The sequence below is a fragment of the Corvus cornix genome, chromosome 11, assembly GCF_000738735.6.
Source record: "Corvus cornix cornix isolate S_Up_H32 chromosome 11, ASM73873v5, whole genome shotgun sequence".
Lineage (NCBI taxonomy): Eukaryota > Metazoa > Chordata > Aves > Passeriformes > Corvidae > Corvus > Corvus cornix.
The window spans coordinates 8,765,773-8,788,997 of record NC_046341.1 but is presented as its reverse complement, the minus strand read 5'-3'; the positions used below and the strand labels follow the sequence as shown (position 1 = coordinate 8,788,997).

General features: G+C 41.5%; 3 protein-coding genes across 9 annotated transcripts in view; 1 reads left to right on the top strand and 2 right to left on the bottom strand.

Moving 5' to 3' along the window:
- Positions 1-2,958, bottom strand: part of MBTPS1 (membrane bound transcription factor peptidase, site 1) — a 22,368-nt gene extending 19,410 nt beyond the window's left edge. The window contains exons 1-4 of the mRNA XM_019284151.3: positions 2,755-2,958; positions 1,357-1,614; positions 726-929; positions 251-361 (exon numbers count right to left, since the gene is read on the bottom strand). Coding sequence (XP_019139696.1) covers positions 251-361; positions 726-929; positions 1,357-1,614; positions 2,755-2,941 — 760 coding nt within the window. The 5' untranslated portion in view covers positions 2,942-2,958. The remainder of the gene's footprint in view (positions 1-250; positions 362-725; positions 930-1,356; positions 1,615-2,754) is intronic.
- Positions 2,838-19,880, bottom strand: HSDL1 (hydroxysteroid dehydrogenase like 1). Of its 5 annotated transcripts, XM_010396637.4 has the most exons (6): positions 19,685-19,880; positions 10,075-10,307; positions 9,003-9,448; positions 6,869-7,096; positions 5,950-5,959; positions 2,838-3,247 (listed from the first exon to the last, which is right to left on the bottom strand). In XM_010396637.4, exons 1-6 carry the CDS (start codon positions 19,720-19,722, stop codon positions 3,156-3,158), a joined length of 1,047 nt encoding a protein of 348 aa, XP_010394939.2. In that variant the 5' UTR covers positions 19,723-19,880; the 3' UTR covers positions 2,838-3,155. The 5 variants fall into 5 exon arrangements, with proteins under 5 accessions (XP_010394939.2, XP_039414094.1, XP_019139704.1 ...); XM_039558160.1 differs by lacking the exon at positions 2,838-3,247 and having other exon boundaries at positions 5,677-5,959; positions 19,685-19,868; XM_019284159.3 differs by lacking the exons at positions 2,838-3,247; positions 19,685-19,880 and adding an exon at positions 15,424-15,523 and having other exon boundaries at positions 5,677-5,959.
- On the top strand, positions 11,213-23,225 carry DNAAF1 (dynein axonemal assembly factor 1). 3 transcript variants are annotated; one of them, XM_010396636.3, is made up of 12 exons: positions 11,213-11,484; positions 12,637-12,772; positions 13,582-13,673; positions 14,515-14,736; positions 15,457-15,623; positions 15,877-15,998; positions 16,674-16,858; positions 17,330-17,587; positions 18,209-18,309; positions 20,994-21,062; positions 22,145-22,496; positions 22,783-23,225. In XM_010396636.3, the coding sequence occupies exons 1-12, from the start codon at positions 11,346-11,348 to the stop codon at positions 22,878-22,880; spliced, it is 1,941 nt and encodes a 646-aa protein (XP_010394938.1). In that variant the 5' UTR covers positions 11,213-11,345; the 3' UTR covers positions 22,881-23,225. The 3 variants fall into 3 exon arrangements, with proteins under 3 accessions (XP_010394938.1, XP_010394937.1, XP_019139697.1); XM_010396635.3 differs by having other exon boundaries at positions 17,330-17,617; XM_019284152.2 differs by lacking the exon at positions 14,515-14,736 and having other exon boundaries at positions 17,330-17,617.

Below are 23,225 nucleotides of genomic sequence, written 5' to 3'. Positions count from 1 at the left end.
GCACAATAACTTTCTGCCCTGACATTTTTCAACAGCTATTATGGAGTGTCACACATGACTCGAAGGAGACTTAAGTACCACACTCTTGGAACCTTAATACTCCCTGCTGAATTTGGTAGAGTACAAAGTGCTTGGGACACGGCAAAATTAAACTTTAAATATCAAGATACACAGTTTTAACAGATGTCAGCAGCAGAGCAGCAAGAACAAATCAGACCAGGAGTAGCTGGAAAACTGCACAGTAACTCACCGTCATCCAAGGTTCTCTCATTAGTCCAGTTTGTTCTCTCCTTTACATTTTTGAAATGTGGATGTTTCTCACTCAGACCAGTGTCAAACACTGCTACTCTCACACCAGCACCTATTAAGAGAAAATCATTGCTTTTTCTGATTCAGCTCCATAGCAAAACCATTCTATCAAGTTAAGAGAACTTTCATTTAATGTAGTAAGCAATTTACAGTCTAAGTCAATTATAGATCTTAAACTCATATTCCAATTCAGAAATTCAGCCAAAGATCATAAACATGACCAAGTTCTCCTAAGTACAGTACACACAAACAAGCACTCCATAAATATACAGTGCATTTCAAACCAAATAATTGCTCAACCTTTACAACCTGGAAGCCAGTGAGAGGTTATCACACACAAGTCAATTAGCCTCTCCTCACACTTCACTTGTTTTTCCAAGAAGGTTATTGTTCTCAGGCAACAAGCAGAAGCATACCTGTGTAACCCATTTGCCAGAGGACATCTGCCTGCAAGGTCTGAGCAACCTGGCGAGGGATGGCTCTCAGCAAACGCCTGCTCGAGTGTCGGCCTGTGGCATGCCAGAAGCCAGAACCCAGAGAAAGACTTGCTCTTCTCAAGGGGCGGGATGACTGCCACTTTTGAGTCCACCTGGTTTCATTGCAGTGCAGCATTGGATCAGCTATGTAGAATTAGGATGAAGAAAATTAAAAACAGCATGAGGAAACCCATAAAAGAATTGATTTTTATGCAAACTTAAGACATCATACTGTTACAAGGAAAGTTTTCGATTACTGAGTATCCATTTTTTCCAACCAAAATCAGTAAAAGCTGCTGGTTTATCTACTATGGATACAGAGGTCCATAGTGTCAGGTAACCGACTGCTGCAAAAGAAATGTTTCTACGTTGCAGATGGAAATACACCATGCATCCAGAAAATGTGTAACAAGACCCTAATCATTTCATAACCAAAAGAAGAGATTTCTGTTCATTAAAGAGAAACTGAAGGGTACTTCTCATTTATGTAATGCTAAGCTGGTGGTCTGAAATAAGGCTAAGAACACTTTTCCAAAACAGATCTCATGCAACCACACAGAAAATAACTTACACTCCAAATACTTGAGTGACCGAAAGACTTTTCGCTGAGGTGTCACACGCTTGATGTTTGGATGATCTTCCAGTGTGAGGACTCCATCCTTCTGCTTCTCATTGATCTGAATAACTTCAAAATCACTCGGATAGTCACTGGCTGGGTTGTTGCGAGGTACAATCCTCCAGTTCTCAATATCACTACTTTTTAGCGCACTTGAAATAAATTTACTTCGAGCTTTAGCTGTGAAGTATCCATTAAAAGCCACAATATACTCTGGAACAAGAGCACAACTTTATCAGAACTGGTGTTTAAGCAGCTTATGCATGCATTCATGTTGTAAAGTCTGAATTTTTCTTTTCTTTACTCAGAACAAATAATCACAATTTGAGGCACTTTTCTGTTGCTTTTACAAGTTTGCAATTTATTTCTGCACTACATAATGGGAAGGGATGGGGGTGTTGCATCAGGAAATCTAAGAAATATGACAAAAACCTTTGAAAGGAAGGTAGCATTGTAAATATCATGGAAAGGTGAAATGATGTGAGAGGAGCAGGGGTGAGGGAACAGATTTCCTGTCACAAACTGATATGCTAATTCAGTGTGTTTCTTGACAGGTATGGTTTAAAGACTCAGCATGGTACTGAGCTTTAGTGCAAATTATTGACACCAACTATGACACGCTCAGAAAACAAAGTCGGACTCAACAGTCCAGTCCTTGATCTGCACCAGTGATTTGTGAGCAGGCTCAGCCCCAGCTCACACCACCACATTCACCCTGTTATGGCTGTGGCCAACTACGCACACACGTCACTCCTGCCACCCTGCCTGCAAGCACCCAGGCACAGCAGAGCTTCACTGCAGGAATACTGCAGGTTCCTGAGGCAACACGTGGATACAGGGTCAAGGTGTCCTACTGCTGTCCTCTGCCATCTCATCAGCAGCATCTGCCTCACTCCGCCTTTCACCTGCTCCCTTCACAATTATCTGTCATTTTTCCATGCAAGTATCGCTTCCAAACTTTTTCTTTAACAAATCCAGAGACTTCTTGCTTTTCTCACTCCTTCAAGGCTCATCTCTGTGGTTATATTCCATAAAAGAGCCTCAAGCATACCACTGGCCAGGTCAAAACAAACAGCTACTAAACACACCAAACTTGCCCACCTGAGCCTTCACACTCCATTTTCACTTTTAACATTATCTTGATTTCCCTCTCCCCTCTCTTGTTATTGGAACACTGTCTCCAGCTAAACAAAGAACCTTTGAAAAAGTGTTCCTCTTTTCGAATATACAGAATTCAGCAGATGACGTGCTTCTACAGAAACTGTGAATGCTACAATTGCACAAACACCACAAATCAGTAACATACACACGAACATGACATGGGATTTTTTTTGCTGCTTAACTCTTTATTACCATGCTCCACGACTGTTGAAGTGAACTCCACTTTCAAAGTAAGGCGAGAACATCCAGGACATACGTGAGCCTCGTGAGAAGAATTTCCTACTCTGGTACCAAAGTGTTTTTTGCCACAGAGTAAAATAACAACCAGAACAAGCCAGATGTTTGCAAACTTCATGGTCATAGAAGAAAATGGTTTCATTCAAAAAATTCCATATATTCAAATCACAATTTTCTTCTTTATAAACTAGTTCATTTTTGTTTCAGTAAACGTTGCTTTCACTGTGCTGATCAACTGGATATTCTTAAAGCTGGATCCAAAATAAGTAGAGATTTCATGGTCTTTTCAGGTCAAGCCCAGTGAACAGGCTCATTTCTTTCTCCGCTTCTTCTCCATTTTGCATTAAATGATTCGGTCACTCAGGATGTGGCAGCTGAGTCCTGTACTCCATTTCTGATGGCAAAGTTAACTCCCTAGAAGAATTAGCAATGCTGATTGCAAGCCAACCTGTAAGGCAGGGCAATATAGCAAATAATTAGATGCATGTTTGTGCAACTGTATAGTCTGAAAATCACTCAAAAAATACACCTTTGGTAGATCGTTTTAGAAATAATAGGGAAAAAAGTTCCTCATATTTCATTTAACAATTTTTCACCAACACTCAAGCCCATCTCAGACCAGAGTACATGTGAAACACTTGGGTATTAACCTTACAATAGAACAGGCAACAACGACCACCAAACTCGACCACACTTTGCATTAGCGGAGCAAAGAGCTAAAAATGACACGTATGTGCCATGGCAGGGAAAAAGTGCAAAATAAAACACTAACGTGATAAAAGAGTCCATGGACACTTAAAAAAGCATGCTTTTTTTCCCAATCAGAAACACGGCAAATAGAAGTAATGCTACGGAACATCATTTTACAGAAGGAGAATTGACACAAACTCTATGCCAAAGCCAGGTAAGGACAAGAGATACCAGAGGAGGCAAAGCTGCAGTGACTGTGCTTGAAAATCTGCGCAAAAAACATCTTCCAAATTTTTTTGAGCTAGGGTTTGTGTTACTAAAAACATGGGCACCTGAGAAAATAAGAGCTGATTACAGCATGTAATAATGTGAAGTTAAAGGAAGGTGTTGAAAGTGTTTTCCACGTCGAGGGACACCCTCTTCCTCTTATGCTCCAAAGTGCATAATACATTCAAGAAAAATTGCAACGCTTGTATTCTTTTGAATTCCAAACATTCAACCAGCAACTGAGAGATAAAAGGCCATTAAAAGATAAAGAAAGAGAAACTCATGTCTGGTTTGTCACAGCACCTGGAGAAGAACAGAACTATACATTGCAGCTGTGAACAGGACTGGAAAGCAGGAGACTTATTAGGGGATTCACATGATTTAGGAGAATGATGGACTGACCTCACAGCACAACAGATGAGTCGAGTCTGAATGCGACAGCTGTTACTTCATTTTAATTTAACTTTATTTAGCATTATCAAGTATTTCCTTGTAATAGAGACAGAAACACCCTCTATTTTTATTTGACTGACAACACCATGACAGACTGGGAACTGCTTGTGATTATAAAGTTTCCCCTTCATTCCTAACTCAACACAGCTACAGTGCACTGACTCCTGGCCTTGGCTGAGCTCTGCCTGACTTACCATTTCATCGGTTAATAACCCCTATAGCAATAAAATAAAACAACCATACAGATGAGCAAAATAAATACTCTGACGGCTGATAACAGGTTGTATGTAAGCACGATAACGAAGCACGATGGACACTAAGAGCAAAGGAACAGCACGCCCACAGGTTTATTCTGTTTAACACCCATACCGTGAGGGGCTGGACGGGGCTCACACTTGCCAACTTGCCTCTGTCCTAGAAGAGCAACGCTTGGAGTCACTCCCTGCTTCTCCCGAAGCGAGGGCACCCCATCCCGAGCACTGGGCACGCCGCAAGGATCGCCGGTTGGAGTGCAGCAGCACCGTCCCGTCCGGGGAGCTCTGCCGGTGCCACGAGAGAGCCAGCGAGCCCGTGCCCGGTACCGCCCCCGCCCGACTAAAGCCGCAGCGAGGGCGGCCGGGCACCGTGCGGGGCAGCGCTGCCGCTCCCCGGCCCGGGCACGGCGGAGGTGAAGTGACAGCCGGCGGGGAGCGCCCCGCGCCGCGGCGGCGGGACAAGGCAGCCCCGGAGACGAGGGGCAGCGAGCACCGCCCCGCCCCGCCCGCGGCCCAGACCCCGAGGGAGCCGCGGCGCTCTCGGCCCGTCCCGCCCGCCCCGTGCTCACCGCGCCGCCGCCGCCTTCGCCCGGCCCGCCGCCATCTTGTGCGCTGTTTACCGTCGCGCTCTCGCGAGAGCCCGCGGGGGCCGCGCTGCGCATGCGCGGCAGTGCCGGGCCCCGGGGGGGAGCCCTCGGGAAAGGGCGCCGATATCCCACAAGGAGTAGTGCCCGGCAGGGGCGGGCCTGAGGGACACGGCCGCTTCACCGTTATCAAGCTGCATTTAAGCCCTTGCCCAAATTACATGTATGGGTTTAAAGCCCCTTTGCCAGTGAGCGCAAGGCGTTGGCAACCCAAGTTTTATCCCGCACAACTGAAGCAAACAGCTCTGAGGGCCAGCTGAGGCTGGCGCCAGCTGTGGACAGACCCCTGTCATGGGTCCCTGACCCTGATGGCCTCCCCCCCCCCCCGCTGCTCCCCACCTTCTCCACAACTTCACAGTTGTCATTTTGAATGGTTTGATATTTTGGGGGTCCCGTTTCTGTTGGATTTGGAGGAGTCTCAAATTTTCTCAACTTTACAAACAGACATCGTGTAGCACTATGTGAGAGATGGTCACTTACTGTCAGAAATAACACTGTGCCTGCGCTGCCCAATTATCTCAATGAGAAAGTGAATAGAGAGTAACATCAAGAACATCAGCACTTTGTCATAAAGGAAAACAGCAGAGGAGCTATTTAATACAAGGATACAGAGAGGATCCAGACTTCTGTCGTCTAGGTTATGTAGCTTGCTTAACAAGGTACGGATAAGTTACAGTAAGTCCTCCAAGGTGCATTAAACATTTCTGCAGCACTCTGATCAGAACTGGCACGTGGGACATCGAGCTACTCCTATTTAGCTTTGGCTGCCAAAGCTTGCTTGCGTAGAATTTTGCCCAAATACAGTGCAAACCATGCCCACATCCATTCAGGCAGGCACTCACCCAGTGTGAGCTGTGGAGAGGCACAGAGAGACAAGAGAACAGAAAAAAATCAAAGGAAGGGACAGATTAAGATACATTCCATTAAAGTAAACAGTTTCTCAAATCACTACTAAAGCAAGGCAAAAAGTGCTTGAATATCATCAACTAAGCCTTAAAATTCAACCCCTTGGAAGTACATTTATTCAGTTGTTTCAGAAGTAGCACCCACAGCTGAGCAGTTAAGTTCTGCAAATAAATCCTGATTTGGTCAAGTTCACAACAGCAATTCTGTCCACTTCCTTTAATTGCCACATCTTGCCAAAATCCATCCTACCTCTTTTATTCCTTTTGGACTAATCCCCACTTCTTCATTTCCATCTACTCAACCCAATGCTACAGGAAGTCACTAGGTGGGATACATGAGATGTGACCGATATGCATAAAACGATCTGCCCCCAAAAATCAAAACCCTAACAAATGGAGGACCTGCTTCCAGGTAGCTTAGAACAAAAGGATGGTGTTTTTTCCTGCTATTATTCCATCCTCCCTACCCACTCCTTCCCAAAGCAGAAATATGCTCAATATATTAAGACCAAAAAAAGCTGCTTCTGTTTACAGAAGACAGTGAAACACTTGCCCAGTCAGCAACACCCCAGGTGAAATGAGATACTCTGTGCTTTTCAGTAAAAAGTTGACTCTTTCCCATTTTTGTGTGCATTTCAAGGGAGAATTGGATTCATTCTCTGATCTTAAAAATAAGCGTGCCCAAGCATGATTTTCTAAAGCAGAACTAGTGAGAAAACATTGCACAACGCTTAAAGTCTACAACATATATTACACTTTTTCAGAATGGGCATAGTTTTCATTTAGACTCCTAAGAAAGTAAACAGCTGATGTACTTCTACTGACAAACATGAAATAGTTTAGTGAATTCCATTACCTGTATTGCATGCTTCCAATAACCAGTGGTCCTTATGGATAACCCAAGAGTAGAAACAGCATGACTTGCATATTCTTCAGCAGTAGGAAAAAAGATAGATCTCTTTGATACAGTGCTGCTGAATGCTACCATTTTTGTAGTAGTTACAAATGGCATTAGACTCTGAACAAAAATTCCTTTAGAGGCATACTCATAATGTAGTGCTCTACTGAAATAGTCCAAGTAGCTCTAGAAAGACAAAAGCAGAAAGAGACTTTTTTTTTCTTTTTTTTTATAACAATGAAATCTCAGGGCAGGGTTTTATTAAAATTACAGAAAAGTTGTAACATATTTTTTACAGCAGCTCAATAAATATAAAATTAATAAATAGTATAAAAATACAAATTTCTGAAGTATTATCAACATTTCTATGTGTTGTTATTTGCTATAAACTTGCCATGTAACTTGCAGGACAAAGTGACTGCTTAACACAGTCTGACAATTTCTGCTTAAAAACAATATAAGAACATTTATTTCACCTAAAACAAACACCTTGTTTGGTCTGGGGGCATTGCAAGGACACTCTACAGCCAGTTCTACCTACTACTGTCAGAAGGAGAAAATAAAGTCCCATTCTTTATTACACTGACAGGTGAATTTCGCATTCAACTGTATCCTCCAGAAGCCAGGTTAGTTATTTCCTGGGACTACCTTATGCAAAAGTATTCATTTGTTAATGTGTATCTGCATTACCTCCTTTAGCTCATTTTACTTTTACAGAATAACAAGAAAAGCACAAGCCTGATAACTGGGACTTCTGGAATCAGACCAAAAAGTGAGCCTGGCTCAGTCTTACTGGGGCAGCAACACTGATGCCTTCCTTGCTGAAGCTACTGCTGTGCCACACAGCCAGTTCTCCCTGAGAAAGAGCATTTCAAACTCAGCTTGTGAGCAGACATCTTTCTGCTCCTAAACAGCCTTGCAAAAGGTTTTCCCAACAGTTTTCTGGGAAAGCATCTTGTACAAAAGCTCTTACAGCTGCTTTAGGAAAACTAAAGCGACCACTTCAAACACCATTCACTGTTATGTTACAGCAGCTTGTTCTCACTTCTGTGTTCTGAGGCCAGCCTTAAAGATGGATTGCTGATCTAGGATTTGGATTTATTTTGTCAGCTAAATGAAGAAACTTTGGTAGATTTATGTTTCCTCTTTTTCATTCCAGCCTTTAACTTGTTTTAATTCAGGGTGCAGTTCTACATACACTTAGCATAACTAAAGGGGCAGATACTCTGCACAGAAACAGTAATCTTAAGCAAGTTTCCACACTGAAGAAAGTCTGCAAAGAGTTTTATACCTTGGGGTAGTAAGAGCTGGTTTTGCTCCAGGCCAAAGGAAATACAAGAGCTATGTCAGGAGCAAGGCTACAACAGAGGGCAGCCACAGACAGCTGGGAGCAATAACCACTTGTGTTTAGACACTGGATCTAGGTGAGATCCTTCCACAATCCCAGTTGCTTTTGTGGATTCAGCAGCACATCATCCAGTGTAAATCCACGATCATCATGAGCATTCATTCTTCACACCTAGCTGCCCCATCCTATTCATTACTGGCTGGATCTCTTCAGGAAGGACAATTATGGGGGAGTTCTTTCCACTTGTCCCCAAATATGGCACAACACTCCTTAGTACTACGTGAAGCAGTGGCTTGATCTGGCCACACTCTTCGTCACAGTGGTGGCTTGAGCACGAGTATAGCCCTTTTTGCTACCAAATACTGGTATGCAAAAGGCTTGAGATATATGCACAGTTCAGCTGAAGAAGAGAGAAATTAAATTCTTGACCCTTTCAACGGGGTGCACAGAACTGCCTCTCTGCTTTGTGCATCTGAGAAAGGCAACATTTCTCCTAGAATGACTGTTATGCCACAGTTCACACAAAATCCAAGAGCACTGACTTTGGTTCAAAGCCCAGCACTGGTGAGGATGAAGAGTTTACTGCATAATACATGTATCATTCACCTCCAATATTTAAACAAATCCCCAGAAAACATTCAAGTATTTTGACATCCTTGCTGAATGTGTTAAGAAACCCCATAACATAACCAGCCTATAATGTACTTTCCAGTGCATACCATTTAACACTACACCCCAACTTACTTTAGAGGCTCCATAGACTGTCAACATCGGTGTTGGCTGACAACAGACTGCTGAAGAAAGGTTCACAATTGCCCCTTTCTTCTTCTTTACCATGCCTGGCAGCACGATATGTGTCATCATGGTAGCAGAAGCAATATTTACATGGATCAAGTCCCATAGCGTCTCCTCAGACAGATTAGTAAAATAGTCTGTGTAGGCATAAAATATTCCTACATTATTCACCAAAATCCCAATTTCCTTGTCTTTCAGAGCCTCCTTAATGGCTGGGTAAAGCTCACGCCCCTTGCTGAAATCAGCTACTATGAAATCTGTTTCCACTTGATAGGTTTCAGATATGCTCCTGGATACAGCCTCCAGTTTCTCTTTGTTTCGGCTGACTAAGATGATGTTGACACCATGCTTTGCCAGTTCTTCAGCATAAGCCTTCCCAATACCATCTGTGCTACCTGCAAGACAAAACAGCAATACAATACACAAGTGAAAACAGAGCAACACCAGCCTTCTACTTCGACAGTTCTTTCAATTAGAGCTTTATTCTTTTTTCTGAGATCATGTGGCACTGAATATATTGAATTCAAAGACACAACAGTAAAGACAACCCTGTCAACCAACTTCTGCAATTCCCCTCATAAAAGTTTTATATTTTCTATGACAGAAAGACAGAGCTCAAAGGAGAACCTTAACGAAAGGCAGGAACGTCAGAGGTACAGGACTCAAACCTTGTTGAAGAACTAGAGCACATATAGACACCTCATAGCAAAAAAAAAGATCTTGTCTGCATCACTGTCTACATTTGCAGGTGTTCAAGATGTACCTTGCAAATCTGGGCAACAATTACTGTGATTCTTTCTCAGCATTCAGTCAACTCACTTAGCTTGCCCATATCCTGAGGAATTAATTTATAAAGGCAACAAACAACAGCAACTGCTCAGGCAGATTAACCTTCAACCAGAGATACTACAGGCCCCAGCTTGTGACATAAAGTACACCCAGCAGCACAAGCTACCAAGTTTCACAGTACTGGCACAGTATGTTACACAAACACAAGCAAATTCACCACTTCTTCTCTTACCAGTGACCACGGCCCATTTTCCATACTTCTTGACGAGATCAATCTCCCCACTCAGCTTTGGGATAACGTGCAGCCTGAGCGCACTGTAAGTGTCAAACGCCAGAGACACACACTTTCTGACTGTGTACCAAGCTCCAACAATAGCTAGGGCTTCTATGTAGAAACTGCAGGAGCGACTGATTTCTCTGTACAAGAGGGAGAATTGATCCACTGCAGCCATGGTGATCAGAAGCCTGAAAAAAAAAAAAAGACACAGGCAATTACAATTGCCTCTTGGGCCACGTAAACTTTTCAGACTGTACGGATAACCTTTGAGATTCAGCATGTTACAGTTTGAACTGTTTTGACACAGAAAAGCCGTAAGTCAGTCTGCTAAAATTTGGGTGTCACCTATCATCATACTCACTGGGTTAGGTACTGTTTAGTCCTTTTTCTAGGGCTTAGCTATTAATCAGTTATACTGCAACAACACTGATCAACGATTCTGTAAATAAAACAATTCAAGCAGAAGCTGAACAGGTGAAAAGCAATTTTGGAAGATGAAGAACCACCTACAAGAGAAGCAAGGATAACCAGAACGAGGCAGCTGACACACAAAGAAAAAACGGGCTCTTTCAAGGACAAAAAGCTACATGAGAGACAAAGCAGGCTCAGAGACAGAACGTCAGTCCCCAGCGCTGTCAAAAGCGCCGCATCTGCCACTGTCCTTGAACCACGGCACAGTGCAGCACATCAGGCACCCCGCACACCGCGCTTGCTGCGCCTCACACGGCTTTTACTAGTTAATACATTTATTAAACAAGCACAAATCCGTCCTCCCCTCGACAGGACCCGATGTGCCGCCCGGCACCGCCACACTCCGCCCGCCCCTCGCCCAGGGAGGGACAACGGGCTCCGGGCGCGCCCTCCCCGCGCAGCCCCAGCGAGCTGGGCCCGGCGCCCTCGGCCCCTCGCCCAGCCGCGCCCTGAAAGACCCGAACCCTCCCTGTTCCGAGCTGTCCCGGACACACCCCACCCTACCCCCGCCGCGGCCCTGACCCGCTGCCGCCTCGCCCGCCGCGCTGCCCGCGCCCGCCGCCGCCTGCGCCGCGCGGGGCCGCCGGGAGCGGCCGCGGGGCTTTGTGGGCCTGCGCGCGGCATCGCCATGGCCACGGCTGAGGCGGCCGCCGGGCTCGGGCTCTGCTCCGTCCTTCGTCTGCCGCCTAAAGTCTGCGGACATTTTGTCTGAAAAACTCAGAGCGTAAATCCCATACCAGCTCGGGGGTGTTAGAATGCAGGCGGCGCCCGCTGGAGACCCGGGCAGCGGCCGCGGAGGGGGGGTCCCGGCGCCTGAGGCGTCAGGGGCGCCGCTGGGCGACACCGGGAGCGGAGGTGCCCATAAGGAGCGTGAGGGCAGCGCAGTGAGCACAGGTGAGCCCCTCCGGCTCGCTCGCCAGCACACAAAGCCTGCACATCACGGCTGTTCCTACTCATCTGGAAGCAAATGCGAGTGTGTGCTTTCTCCCAGCAAAGTCACTGGAAATCCTGACATAACTGAGGCATACTTAATTGCTATCTTCCTGTGGCCTTTTTTTCTTTCCCTATATTTCTTACTTTCCTGTTGCCAGAGAGATATTTCCATCAGTGTTGTAATCACACAGCTAGTCTGACCTCTTAAGTCACAGAGTCACAGGATGGGTCAGGTTTGAAGGGACCACAGTGGGTCATGGGTCCAGAGCCTCCCTGCTCAAGCGGGGCCATCCCACAGCACATGGCACAGGATTGTCTCCAGATGGTTCTGGAATATCTCCAGTGACGGACACTCCACACCTTCTCTGGGCAAACAGTTCCAGCTGTGTTCCAGCACAGTAAAGAAGTTCTTCCTTATGTTCAGGTGGAACTTCTGTGCATCAGTTTCAGCCCATTGCCTCTTGCGTTACTAAATATGTCTGATTATTATGTTTTAATTACAGTCATATTTAAGTAACCTGGTACAATCATCTTGTTTGCACTTTCTCTTCAAATGTACCAACTACAAGTACAAGTAGAAGGTCCAGGGCAAGTGAAGAGAGAAACACTGAAATTGCCATTAAAGGCAGTATAAAGACACCTTCCAAGGAGTGCAGAAGGGTAAATTTGTAGAAGAGCTAGACTAACAGTGCTTGGGATGACTCTGATACACCATTACTGTAGTCTCTTTACAGTAAACTCAAATTGGTGTTAATTAAATGTAATACATATTAAATGTAATACATATTAAATTAAATAACAGGAACATTGGTGTCAATACCTTAGTGTCACTGTACATTATAATAATCTTAAGAATAATGGGTACTATCTGACTTCCAGATCTAAAAAAAATAAAATATGCAGATTTCAACAGTTCAATTGCTACTATTTATTTTACAATGCTGTGTAAAAAAGTTAAGTTCCATTAAAAATGTTAACAGAAATCTTGATTAGAACACTCTCTTCTTGAAATTCATATTCAAGTGCTTTTCAGTATTTCTTTAAAGTAATTGGCAACAACACATTTTCCCTACCCTTGCTGTTAAATTGCAACTAATTTTCTTATTTATAAAGCTATTAAAACTCAAGAGAAAGAAGTCAACTGTATGTCCAGAACAGATCAACAGAATGAACAAAAATCAGGTACTGATCAGAAGTCTGGAACCAGCTCATCCAGTCAAAGGACAGAAGAAAAGAGAGGCTCTGTAAGGTAATACATTGTCTGTGGATGTGTTGGCATCATCAGGAGTTTTGCTATTCTGTGTGTTCATCTCAGTTCTGGAGAACTTGAGAATAATGGATAAGTCAGGTATTAGTGGTACTTCCAGCATTTGTACAGATGTTTGGGTTTTATGGCCACAGTAGCAAACTATATTCTGACCACATGATGTAGTCATGTAATGGATCTGGAGAAAATTGTGCAAGCTCCTGTGGAAGTCATTTGCCAGTAGATTTAACCATTTCTCTGCATCAGTTCAGACAAGGCATTGTGTTAATTCCTAGTGGCATTCCCAGCCAGCAAACAGCTGTATATCAGAACTATTGAGTGCTATTTTGGAGTCAGCATTTCAATAAAATGTTGGGTTGATAACTACTGACTTTTCTAATCTGAGAAAAATGTTGCATTTTGGCTCTGCCACCAAAGGCCCTGTACCAAAGCAATGAGGAACGGGGGAAAGAATTGGAGAGGAAGCTAACATTGGAACCAGAAGCTAACATGGAATCATGCTGCCCTTTTCCAAGAAGATGGACTCTCTAATTTCCTGTCCATTTTCCTATGAACTCTCAGTTTTTTAGCAGAAGGGCCTGGTAACTCACTTCAAAGGTAGAAATGAAAAGCCACTCTGAAAACCCTCACTGCTTCTTCTTTATTGGAATATAATTTTGAAAGCTGTAGCTATTTCTCTTGCATGAAAGAACTGTTAATTGTGTTGCATTGGAATCTGTAGAAACAAAAGATTTCAGAATGTGCACTGATACACATTTTTTGTTTTGCTTCTACTTCCTGTACTATTTTAGAATGACAAAAAAGATTCTGCTAGACATCTGTAAACAGCAGAAATTATACTGGACCCCATACTTAAATGATATACTGTACTTGCATTATAAAGGTAAGATGTGAACATGACTGCCTAGCTTGATCATTTTAAGTAGCATTTTAGCAGAGAATCTGTTTCATGGCTCACTGAAATAAGGTATCTAGTCATTCTTTTAAATTAGAAGCACAATTTTATGTAATACTGGATTTGGGAAACAAAATGAGTCAATATGGAGGTAGAAAAGTAAACTGATTGTACATCTAACTCACTTTGTGGAGCCATTCAAAGGATCAATAGGAATCAAGGGACATATTTTTGGTTTCTTTTCCTGAAACAGGACCCTCTGAGAAATGTCTTAAAATACTGGCCTGGGTTGCATTCAGAGGAAAATAAACGTGTTTTTCCTTAAATTGTTTGTATAAAGAGATTTTTCTAGCTTTTTGAACTTTTTTACTGCCAAATACACATGATCAAGAAGAAAATAAACAGAAAAGACTTGCTCCATGTTTGCAGACACTACTGAAAGAAAAAAAAAATTGTTAGAATGAACATTACTCATCCTCTTGTGGTCTCTGAGCAGGTTTTTGCATGATGCAGCTACCTGGTCCAAGTTAACCTAAGAATTCTTCCAAATAAATAGGATATGCTACCTTCTACATTCAGTCTTGGTTTTGCTATGTATTATTTAGCATCTTAAGGGCTGCTGAGATACAGACCAGGATAGGTACCAACCTGGTTTTGCCCTTTATGGGCCAGAAACAATACCATGACTTCAGTGGAAATATTGGCAGTAATTCTGTCCAAGTGCTCTCTCAGGCTGTTTCAGCAGCTCTGGTTTAATGGAACTTTCTCTTCCAAAGAGCTGTTTTCAGCCAGTGCCATTTCATTTTAAAATATCTTTTTTTCTGTGCAGGATTTGACCGGCTGGAGAATCTTGAAGAATATACTGGACTGAAGTGTTTGTGGCTGCAATGCAATGGCTTAAGAAAAATTGAGAATTTGGAGGCTCAGACAGAGTTGCGTTGCCTCTATTTGCAACTCAATTTAATTGAGAAAATTGAAAACCTAGAACCCTTACAAAAGCTGGATTCCCTCAATATCAGTAACAACTACATTAGGACCATTGAGAATCTCTGTAAGAACTGTTGGTACAACATGTTTTAGCCTCTGACAAGCCCTATTTCCTAAGTTCTGACTAAGCTTTTATTAGTGGCACTGGTTTCAAGGGATTTTTTTATTTGTGTTAGGATTTTGCACAATATCCATACCAAAGCCCACAGGGCTTCTGTTGAATCAAACCTATGTTGACAAACAGCAAATACATAGAAACTGCTTTCACATGGATACCTAGGATAATGAAGTTGTTTTTCCTTATGTCTTAATACCATCTCAGTACTTATCTGTGTTGCAGACAGGCTGACAATTCAGTTTTCAGCATTTACTTTACAGTTAAGATGTGCTTTGGCAGCTGCAGACAAAATTACCAAATCTTATATCTGCTAAAAGATTTATTCTGTCCTCAGCAGAAAATAAAAAACAATTTCTCTACATTACTACTTGCATACATTGGAGAATTTTGAAACACAAGCTCTTGCTTTTGTGTAACTGATTAGTTTAAAATGTGAGTTAAAAACAACTACCATCCTAAAACCAAGCTGCTGTTTTTCCCTGGGGTGAAGAAAGCTTTGGAGGCCTAGCCAAAAAGTATATATAACAGAATAACAAATTTAGAAAAAAGCTCCAAATTCAATATAAACAACTAGTTTGACAATGCAGTTTTTTACTTGCTCCAAAAAACCCTCTGCGAAGCAGCAACTCTTACCTTTCCTTTCATTGTGCTGTTCTTGTCTGGCAGCTTGTCTGAAAGTCCTGCAGACTCTGCAGATTGCTCACAATAAGTTACGAACAGTGGAAGACATCCAGCACTTGCAAGAATGCCCAAGTATTTCTGTTCTTGATCTTTCCCACAACAATCTAAGTGATCCAAGTATTGTAGCTATTCTGGAGCTGATGCCTAATCTGGTAAGCCAAAAGTAGCTGAGGGTTTGTCATGTGTGGGTGAGCCCCATTAAGTGGCTTTGTTGGGTAGTTCAGGGCACAGTAGGTATCAGTCTAAAAGAAACATTATTAAACATTATTGTGTTTCTTGTAGATCACCTGTAATACCCTGGATGTTTTATTCATTTCTTGCTTTTGAAATGACAGGGAAAGTGCATATATCCAGAGTGGGGTTTTTGCTACTCAAGTTTAAAAATTGTTTCCCTTGTTTCTCTAGCATGTGCTGAATTTGATGGGAAACGAGGTGATAAAGAAAATTGCTAATTATAGAAAAACACTCACTGTTCGACTAAAACAGCTGACATATCTGGATGACAGACCAGTTTTCCCAAAGGATAGGTAAGAAAGACAGCCATCTTCTTTACACAGCAGTAAAGGTCAAGTGCTAGCAATCACTCATCCATTTTTTGCCAATACTGTCATGAAAGGAAAAGAAGACTGACCAGTATAATTTATTGAGGGTGGGTGACCTCAAGGAGAAGAGTATTATACTACAGAGTTCTACATCTAGCATACCTAGAAAAAGTAATGTATTTTTTCACAAAATAATTCTTGAAAAGAAGACTGACCAGTATAATTTATTGAGGGTGGGTGACCTCAAGGAGAAGAGTATTATACTACAGAGTTCTACATCTAACATACCTAGAAAAAAGCAATGTATTTTTTCACAAAATAATTCTTGAACAGAATTGTTTTATACCAGGTCTGTAAACCAGAGGCAAATTCTGATGTCAACAGAAACTGAGTAGGTGTCTGGAAAAGCTGAGCCAATATCAGACCAACCTCTGGTGGTGTAATCACCAATCAGCATTTGGATATCTCTGTGTCTTTTGTTTCAGTTCCATGTACAAGACGAGATAAACATGCATCCCTGTTGCATAAGGAATTGTCACCACTATCTGCTTTTTTCTCTTGCAGCTATTTTGTGCTGTTGCAAGCTATTTTAAATTTCTCTCTCATTGCAAAGATGAGCTTTTATAGCTGTATTACAGTGAGCTTTTGTGTTTTCATTAGAGCCTGTGCAGAAGCCTGGGCTGCTGGAGGGCTTGAAGCTGAGAAAGCAGAAAGGGAAAAATGGGAAACCAGAGAGAGAAAAAAAATCCAAGATAGCATTGATGCATTAGCAGCAATTAGGCAAAGAGCAGAGGAAAAGAGGAGACAGAAGTGCATGGAAGGAGTTGCAACAGATACCCTAGAAGGTTTGTGCTTACTATTTCGGAAGATGTCTGTGACCAATTTGAATGTGCAGAGGAGTCTTTATCTGATACGTCTTTGGATTGACTAATAAGTAAAACTTTGTCTGCAAGCAAGTGGATTGCACAAAGGAGAGGGTAACCAGCACTTGTTGTTCATCCATCAAAGTCCTCAAGCATGTATTTAAATACATAGTCACTTGTGAGCCTTTTCAAAGTATTAGAAATACCAGACATTTATTATTTGAGTGTTTCCTCTAGATGATTTTTTTTTTGGGGAACTTCTGTTTGCTGGGGAATTGAGATGGGAAAACAGCATTGCTGCAGTCTTGGGAAGACTACTCATCCACAAATAGCTGCTCAAACAAAGTAGGAGCTTTTCCTGCGTATTTTAGCCCAATGTAGTAGTGTTTGGATATTTAAAATGAGCAGTGGCAGATTAGTTCAGCAATTTTAATGAAATTATTTCTTTTGTAGGGGCACCTGTAAATTCAAAAGATGGTGATGGAAATTCTAATACATCAGAGACTTCAAACAGATCAGAAGAAGAAGCTCAAGAAAAGACTGAGAAATTTAAAAATGCAGGTTTTGATGTTTGTGATGAAGCGATAACACTTCTACCAAATAGAGGTGATAACAGAGATTTCACATCTGGAAATATGCCTGATGAAGTTCGAGAGGGTGCACAGGAACCAGACTCTTACAAATGCACAAATTTCAACGAGGAGACAGACGGTAACGTACCCAGTGAAGAGCCAAACCAAAGTGAGCGTGCAGAGAGGATGAGCCAAACTCTTAGTGTAGCACTGCCTCTGCTGTGGGTCAAGCCAACTAATTCATAGATAAAAACATTCCATTCGATTTCCACAGCGACTAGGTGAAATCAAGGAATACTGGGTAAAATATTCCTTAAATACAACAAATAGTAGAATTCTGAAGGCTTAACCTGCAGTTTCTGCAACTTAAAGGTGGAACTTCACTTCTCAAACATGCCAGGTTTACTGGCAGGCCAGGAGAGTTTACAGACTTTCCTTGCTCCCACATAAACTGGGCAGTCTGTCTGCCAACAGAAGCTGGTCATCACTCTAGAGATTGTTTTGTACCTTCACACATGGAGAAATGCTTTTATAGACTAGTGGAACACATTATTGAAAAATGCAAATATTAATTTATACAATATAAGAGAGTCCCAGAATATCACAGAAAGACAAAGTGCTGGATTCAGCTGTGAATTCTGCAGTGGTAGTCATGTCCCCAGCAGTCTGGTTTTGCAGTGCTTGCTGTTGCAGTATAGACATATTTTTTATTCAGTTAGTTCTCTGCAACTGACTATTGATTATTCTTTAAATCTACCAGGACAGGAGGCAGCTACTGACAAGGCCATGCTTCCTGAGAGGGATGAATATGCTGAAATTGAACAGTTCAAGCTGGAGACACTGGAGAAACTTTCTCTTGATGTATGTATTGGATTCAGACTTTGAGAAGTTCACATGTGGATATTGTCTTTTCCAAGTTAATTGTTGTAATATTCTGGCTAATAAAACTATATGGGTAGGTTTTAAAGAAAGGTATACTGTTAGAAAAATGAAAGAAAGAAAAAGACCCAAAAAAGCAAAGTTGCAGGGGTATTCTTTCCAGTGAAACATATATAAAGAATGCTTCCAAAGTTTATTTTGTCCTTAAATTTTTTATCCTGTAAATCCTTTTGCCCTGTAAATCACCTGAAGTTGACCTTCTATCTTTGTGATTTCTCTGGAGAAGCTAATGAGGGCTCTCATTTAAAAACAGAAATCACAGCAAAAAGAACCTAGTAGATATATTTGTCCTCTTAATCAACACTCCAATGAAATATGCAGTTGAAAATATGAACTGCTGCAGAAAAAGCATAGGGAAGAAATAGCACCCCCATCATTGTAAATGTCACCCAGCAGTATTAGATATTAGAAATTCTCAAAATAGAACTCTGATTTCAGTTTCCAAGAAAAACAGAATGTACATTATTCAGATATATAATAAGTGATTGACATTTGTAGTATGATCTTCTACTATCTGAAGTTTCTATCTGATGCAACATTTAAACCTGTTTACCATATTTAACCATGAGGAGGACATACATACCACTGAAAAATACAACTTCATTTCAAAGGAGAATTGTTCAATATGTCCTAATTAGGACTCTGCTGACAAACTGACAGTGTCGGACTATGATATAATCAGCAATAAAAACTTCTGAGCTTATGATTTCCCAAAGCACTTAATACACTCTTTGATACCCTATACTGGCATTGTTAACTACTGGCAGAAAAGCCTCATATCTTTGTCATGCTCTTAATTTCCCAGGCAAAAATTCCATGTTGTTATTGAAGGGCTCAGCCCACTGCTTTGGTAGAGGGTTTGCTGCTGCCTCCTCCTGTTTAGCTGTTTTCAATAACAGGTTTAAAAAAGATAGTGGAAAGAATGGGCAGCAATTCAAAGTATGCACAATATTATTCTGAAAAGTAGATCTTGCAGCGTCTGAAATAAAGGTTTTTAATGCACAATGACACTGTAGATACCCACAATGTGAAGATCTCCTTGATTCAGTGTTTGTTTTTCCCTTGATGCTCTATGGCACCACAGGAAGCCCCTTTGCACAGACTTTAAGGCAGTATAAAAGTAACTCTTAAGCACGCATCTGTGGGGTTTCTTTAGAGATGTAAAAAGTGGGACTATTTTAATTCTACAGAAGAAAAACCAAACCGAAATCATGCACTAATGCACATTCCAGTGTTCAATGCTTCCAATGACATTTAGTAATAGAAAGAGCCTCTCCCAACAGCCTCCAGTACTTACCCTATTGCAGATATTCCAGAGAATCTTAGTGCTGACATAGCAGGGAATGGCTGGGAAGATGCCGGTGGTGAGAAGCTCTGGAGCAGCACCGTTGTCTTTATTCATATCCTGAGTCTGTAGATGGTCTCAGGAGTAACAAAAGGGAGAAGAGTGGAGGAGGATTTGCAATGGGTGGTTATGACATCCCTGTGACAAGCAGAAACAAGCTCATGTTGCTGCACGTGCCTTGGCAGTGTGGGAACCACATTCCCATGTACCTAAACGAGGTTAACTTGTAGTAAGTGATTTTGGCTTGATCTGCAAAGGCACCCTGATGACTGAAACAACACTAACAGCTATTTCATCTCCCTATTGACATCAAACTCCACATTAGTCTCAGATCTTAATTTGTACATTTTTAATGCTATTTTTATGAAACTATGTGACTTCAGGACATGCTGCGCTAGCTGCAGCCATATCAGGAAGGAGAAATTTTCTTTCTTGATTTTAATTCTGTAATAATCTTCACCACACAAAACAGTACAGAATAGATGTACCTGATGCTACTACACCAAGCAGTCAGCTACAAAGTCATTAAGTGCTAAAAGTATCTAAAAACAAAAGGAGATGCTTATCCCAGTATTGACCTACCATTAAAAAAATGGCAACAAGGTATTAGGTTCTACCTGTGATTCTGCATTCCCACCTTCTGGTTTTGCTTTCACGTCAGCAAATGATAGTTGTCTGAGATAATATTTTTTAGTGGAAAGCTGAGATGATGGGACCTGTATGAGGAAAAACAGTTCTCAGCAAGTTTGCTGTTCTGTATCCTTAATTCATTCTCAGTAAAACATTGGTTTATTAGGTGTATTTACATTAACAGAGTTTACTGATAGCAGTTTCAGGAAGACTGCAGGTCTGGATTTGGCACTTACCCATAAAGATGGGTTGCAGTGGGATTAAATCTGTTGAATAGATAGGAAACAGCTAAGAGAATAAACCATGTTTGCTTTTAAAATCCTGGTAATGCCTTACTCTTTATCCTGTTTTCCTTTATAATCACACAGCATAGTAGAAAACAGCATTCAGTCTGACATTAAGGCTATTGCTTTCCCATTTGCTGTTTCTGGAGACAGATGAATTTTCCCTTTCCCACATGTGTTTAACAGCTGACTGGCCCTGGGAGAGGATGGCAGTGGGGTCCTGCTGGCTGTGGCCTCGCACCCTGATGAGCAGTGCTTTGAAGAAGTTGTCCAGTGAGCCAGAGATGTCATTTTTCATGGGTTACAGTAGCTCTTCCCACTGATTATTGATCTGTGATTGTTCACAGGAACTGCCTGATTTAGAAGATGTAGTTCTAAGTGAGTTTCCCCCAGAAGACGAAATCTTTGTTCAAGAGGTAACATTTTCATTAATTCCAGTAATGAAGCTTCCCTAAACACATTTACAAATGTTTTGCAAAATGAGGATAATCTAAGTTGTGAAACGCTGGTTTGGAGATGCAATCACTTATGCATTTACAAACTTTGATCTCTGTACGTAAATCTTTCAAAATCTGATTTTTTTATATTTGTGTGTAACAAAAGTAGAATAAAAACTTACGATCAGTAATGCAACAGTTACATAAATTTAATTTCTTAATAGGATGTAGTGTTATACTGAAGATTAGTCTTAAAATATACTTTACCAGTACTAATATGGTGCAAATTGCCTACTATTGAATAAAATCTGATTTTGCAACTGAAATCACAGAGAGATTGAAACTCCTCCTCTCCACTGCAGGCCAGTCCTTGTCCACCTTAGTGTTTTGCTTTGCTCAAACTAATCTTTTAGGCACAAGCCTATAAGAAGAAGAGAAAAAAAGAAGACAACAAAGTTTAAAAGCCCAGTTTTGATTCTCATGCTGATCACAGAATCATACTGGCCTTGCTGGAGACAGAGGCTGGTATAGTACATGCTCTTACAAGTCTTTCCAAGATAATGCCAACTGTTCCTAAAGTCAGCATAAGGCATGGAATTGATTTGCCCTTTTGATCACAGACTCATAACAGGGTCTTGGCCAACAAAGCCTCCTATTAAAAGAAGGCAAGGAAAGAGGATTGGTGAAGGAGGATGTGTTAGCAGCTGTCCTGCTCCAAAGGGTGCTTGGTTCTCAGCCAAAGACAGATGATGTTGGTCAGGTTCCTCTGTTCAGAGTAAAATATTAGAACAGAGCCCACACATTGCTGAATTGCTGAAATAGATGTTCTTTTTATGAACTGTTAATAAGTTTATGGTCAGTTTGTTGCTGATGCCTGAGAAATTGCTAACCTAAGATTCATCCACAAAGCAGCAGAGCTATGGGTGAAGCATATATTCCATATATTTTATGAGAACAGCACATTAAAGCTGACAACTGTTACATGGATCCAAGAGATATTTACCCATCCTTTAGCTTTCATGTCTAAGAATAATTTTTCAATTACATTTTTACCTTTACAGCGGGACTGTCACCCAAAGATTGAAATAATTTCTGAAGTGACAAATGACTGCAGTTCTGCATTAGAGAAAAACAATAAAAGCACGCTTGAGAATTCAATAGGAGAAGTTCCAACAGCAATTTTTTCAAGTGTATGTCAGAACCATAAAGCACGTGAAAAGGAGCACTTAAGACCCCTTCTCAAAAGCTTCTTTACACAGCCTGATAATTCAGAAAGATACCTGGAGATCAAAGATAAAGAAGTAGTCCCTTTGAAACCCTTGATCCAAGAGGTAATCACTGAGCCCAAGGATGATCTACTGTTGTCACCAGTCTGTCATCAACCAGATGACCCAAGCTCGTGGGAAGAGGATGGTAAGATTACAGTGACATTATTAATCACAGAGAAAACAGGAGTGGCACAGACACACTAAGGATCTGTTCAGCTCCTGTTGAGGACTGTTAGTTACAATCACTGCTTCCTTTTATTTATGTGGGAATCCTAATAAATCAGGAATTAAAATGTTTTCTCTTTCTGTACACAGATTTCTTACTGAGTTTCATTTAAATGGTTGTAAAAAAATGGTCTCTATATTTGTTTTTTCAGTATTAAAGACCACGAATGAGTTTCACTTGCCTTTTGCCTTTGTGCTCTTAACAGGAAATGGCAGTGCTGGAGAAGCACAGGGCCTGGCTGAGGGGGAAGGATGTCCTCACAAAGCACAAGGTGACGAGGATGGTGAGAGTGGATTGGATTAATCACTTTGAAAAATGCAGACCAAATATGGAGCAGTGTCTGGCTGATTGCATGCAAGTATTCCCAAAATATGGAGGCCAGCAATGGGACCATTAGTTAAAATTGACATAACACTGTGATATCAAAACTCACTGCCCTTGGCTCCAAGCTCCTCAGGGCAGCTGCCTGTTCACTACTTTGAAAACTACTGTTTTGAGGCTGAATTCCAGCCTTGTGTTTTGTGCCTTTGCATCCTTCTAGAAATGCCTTAGTGACATGTTAATATATCAGTTTCATTACAGATGTAGTTTCAAGCATAATTCATTGTGTCTGTCATTTGAACTAAATAAAGGTTCCATTTGTAACCA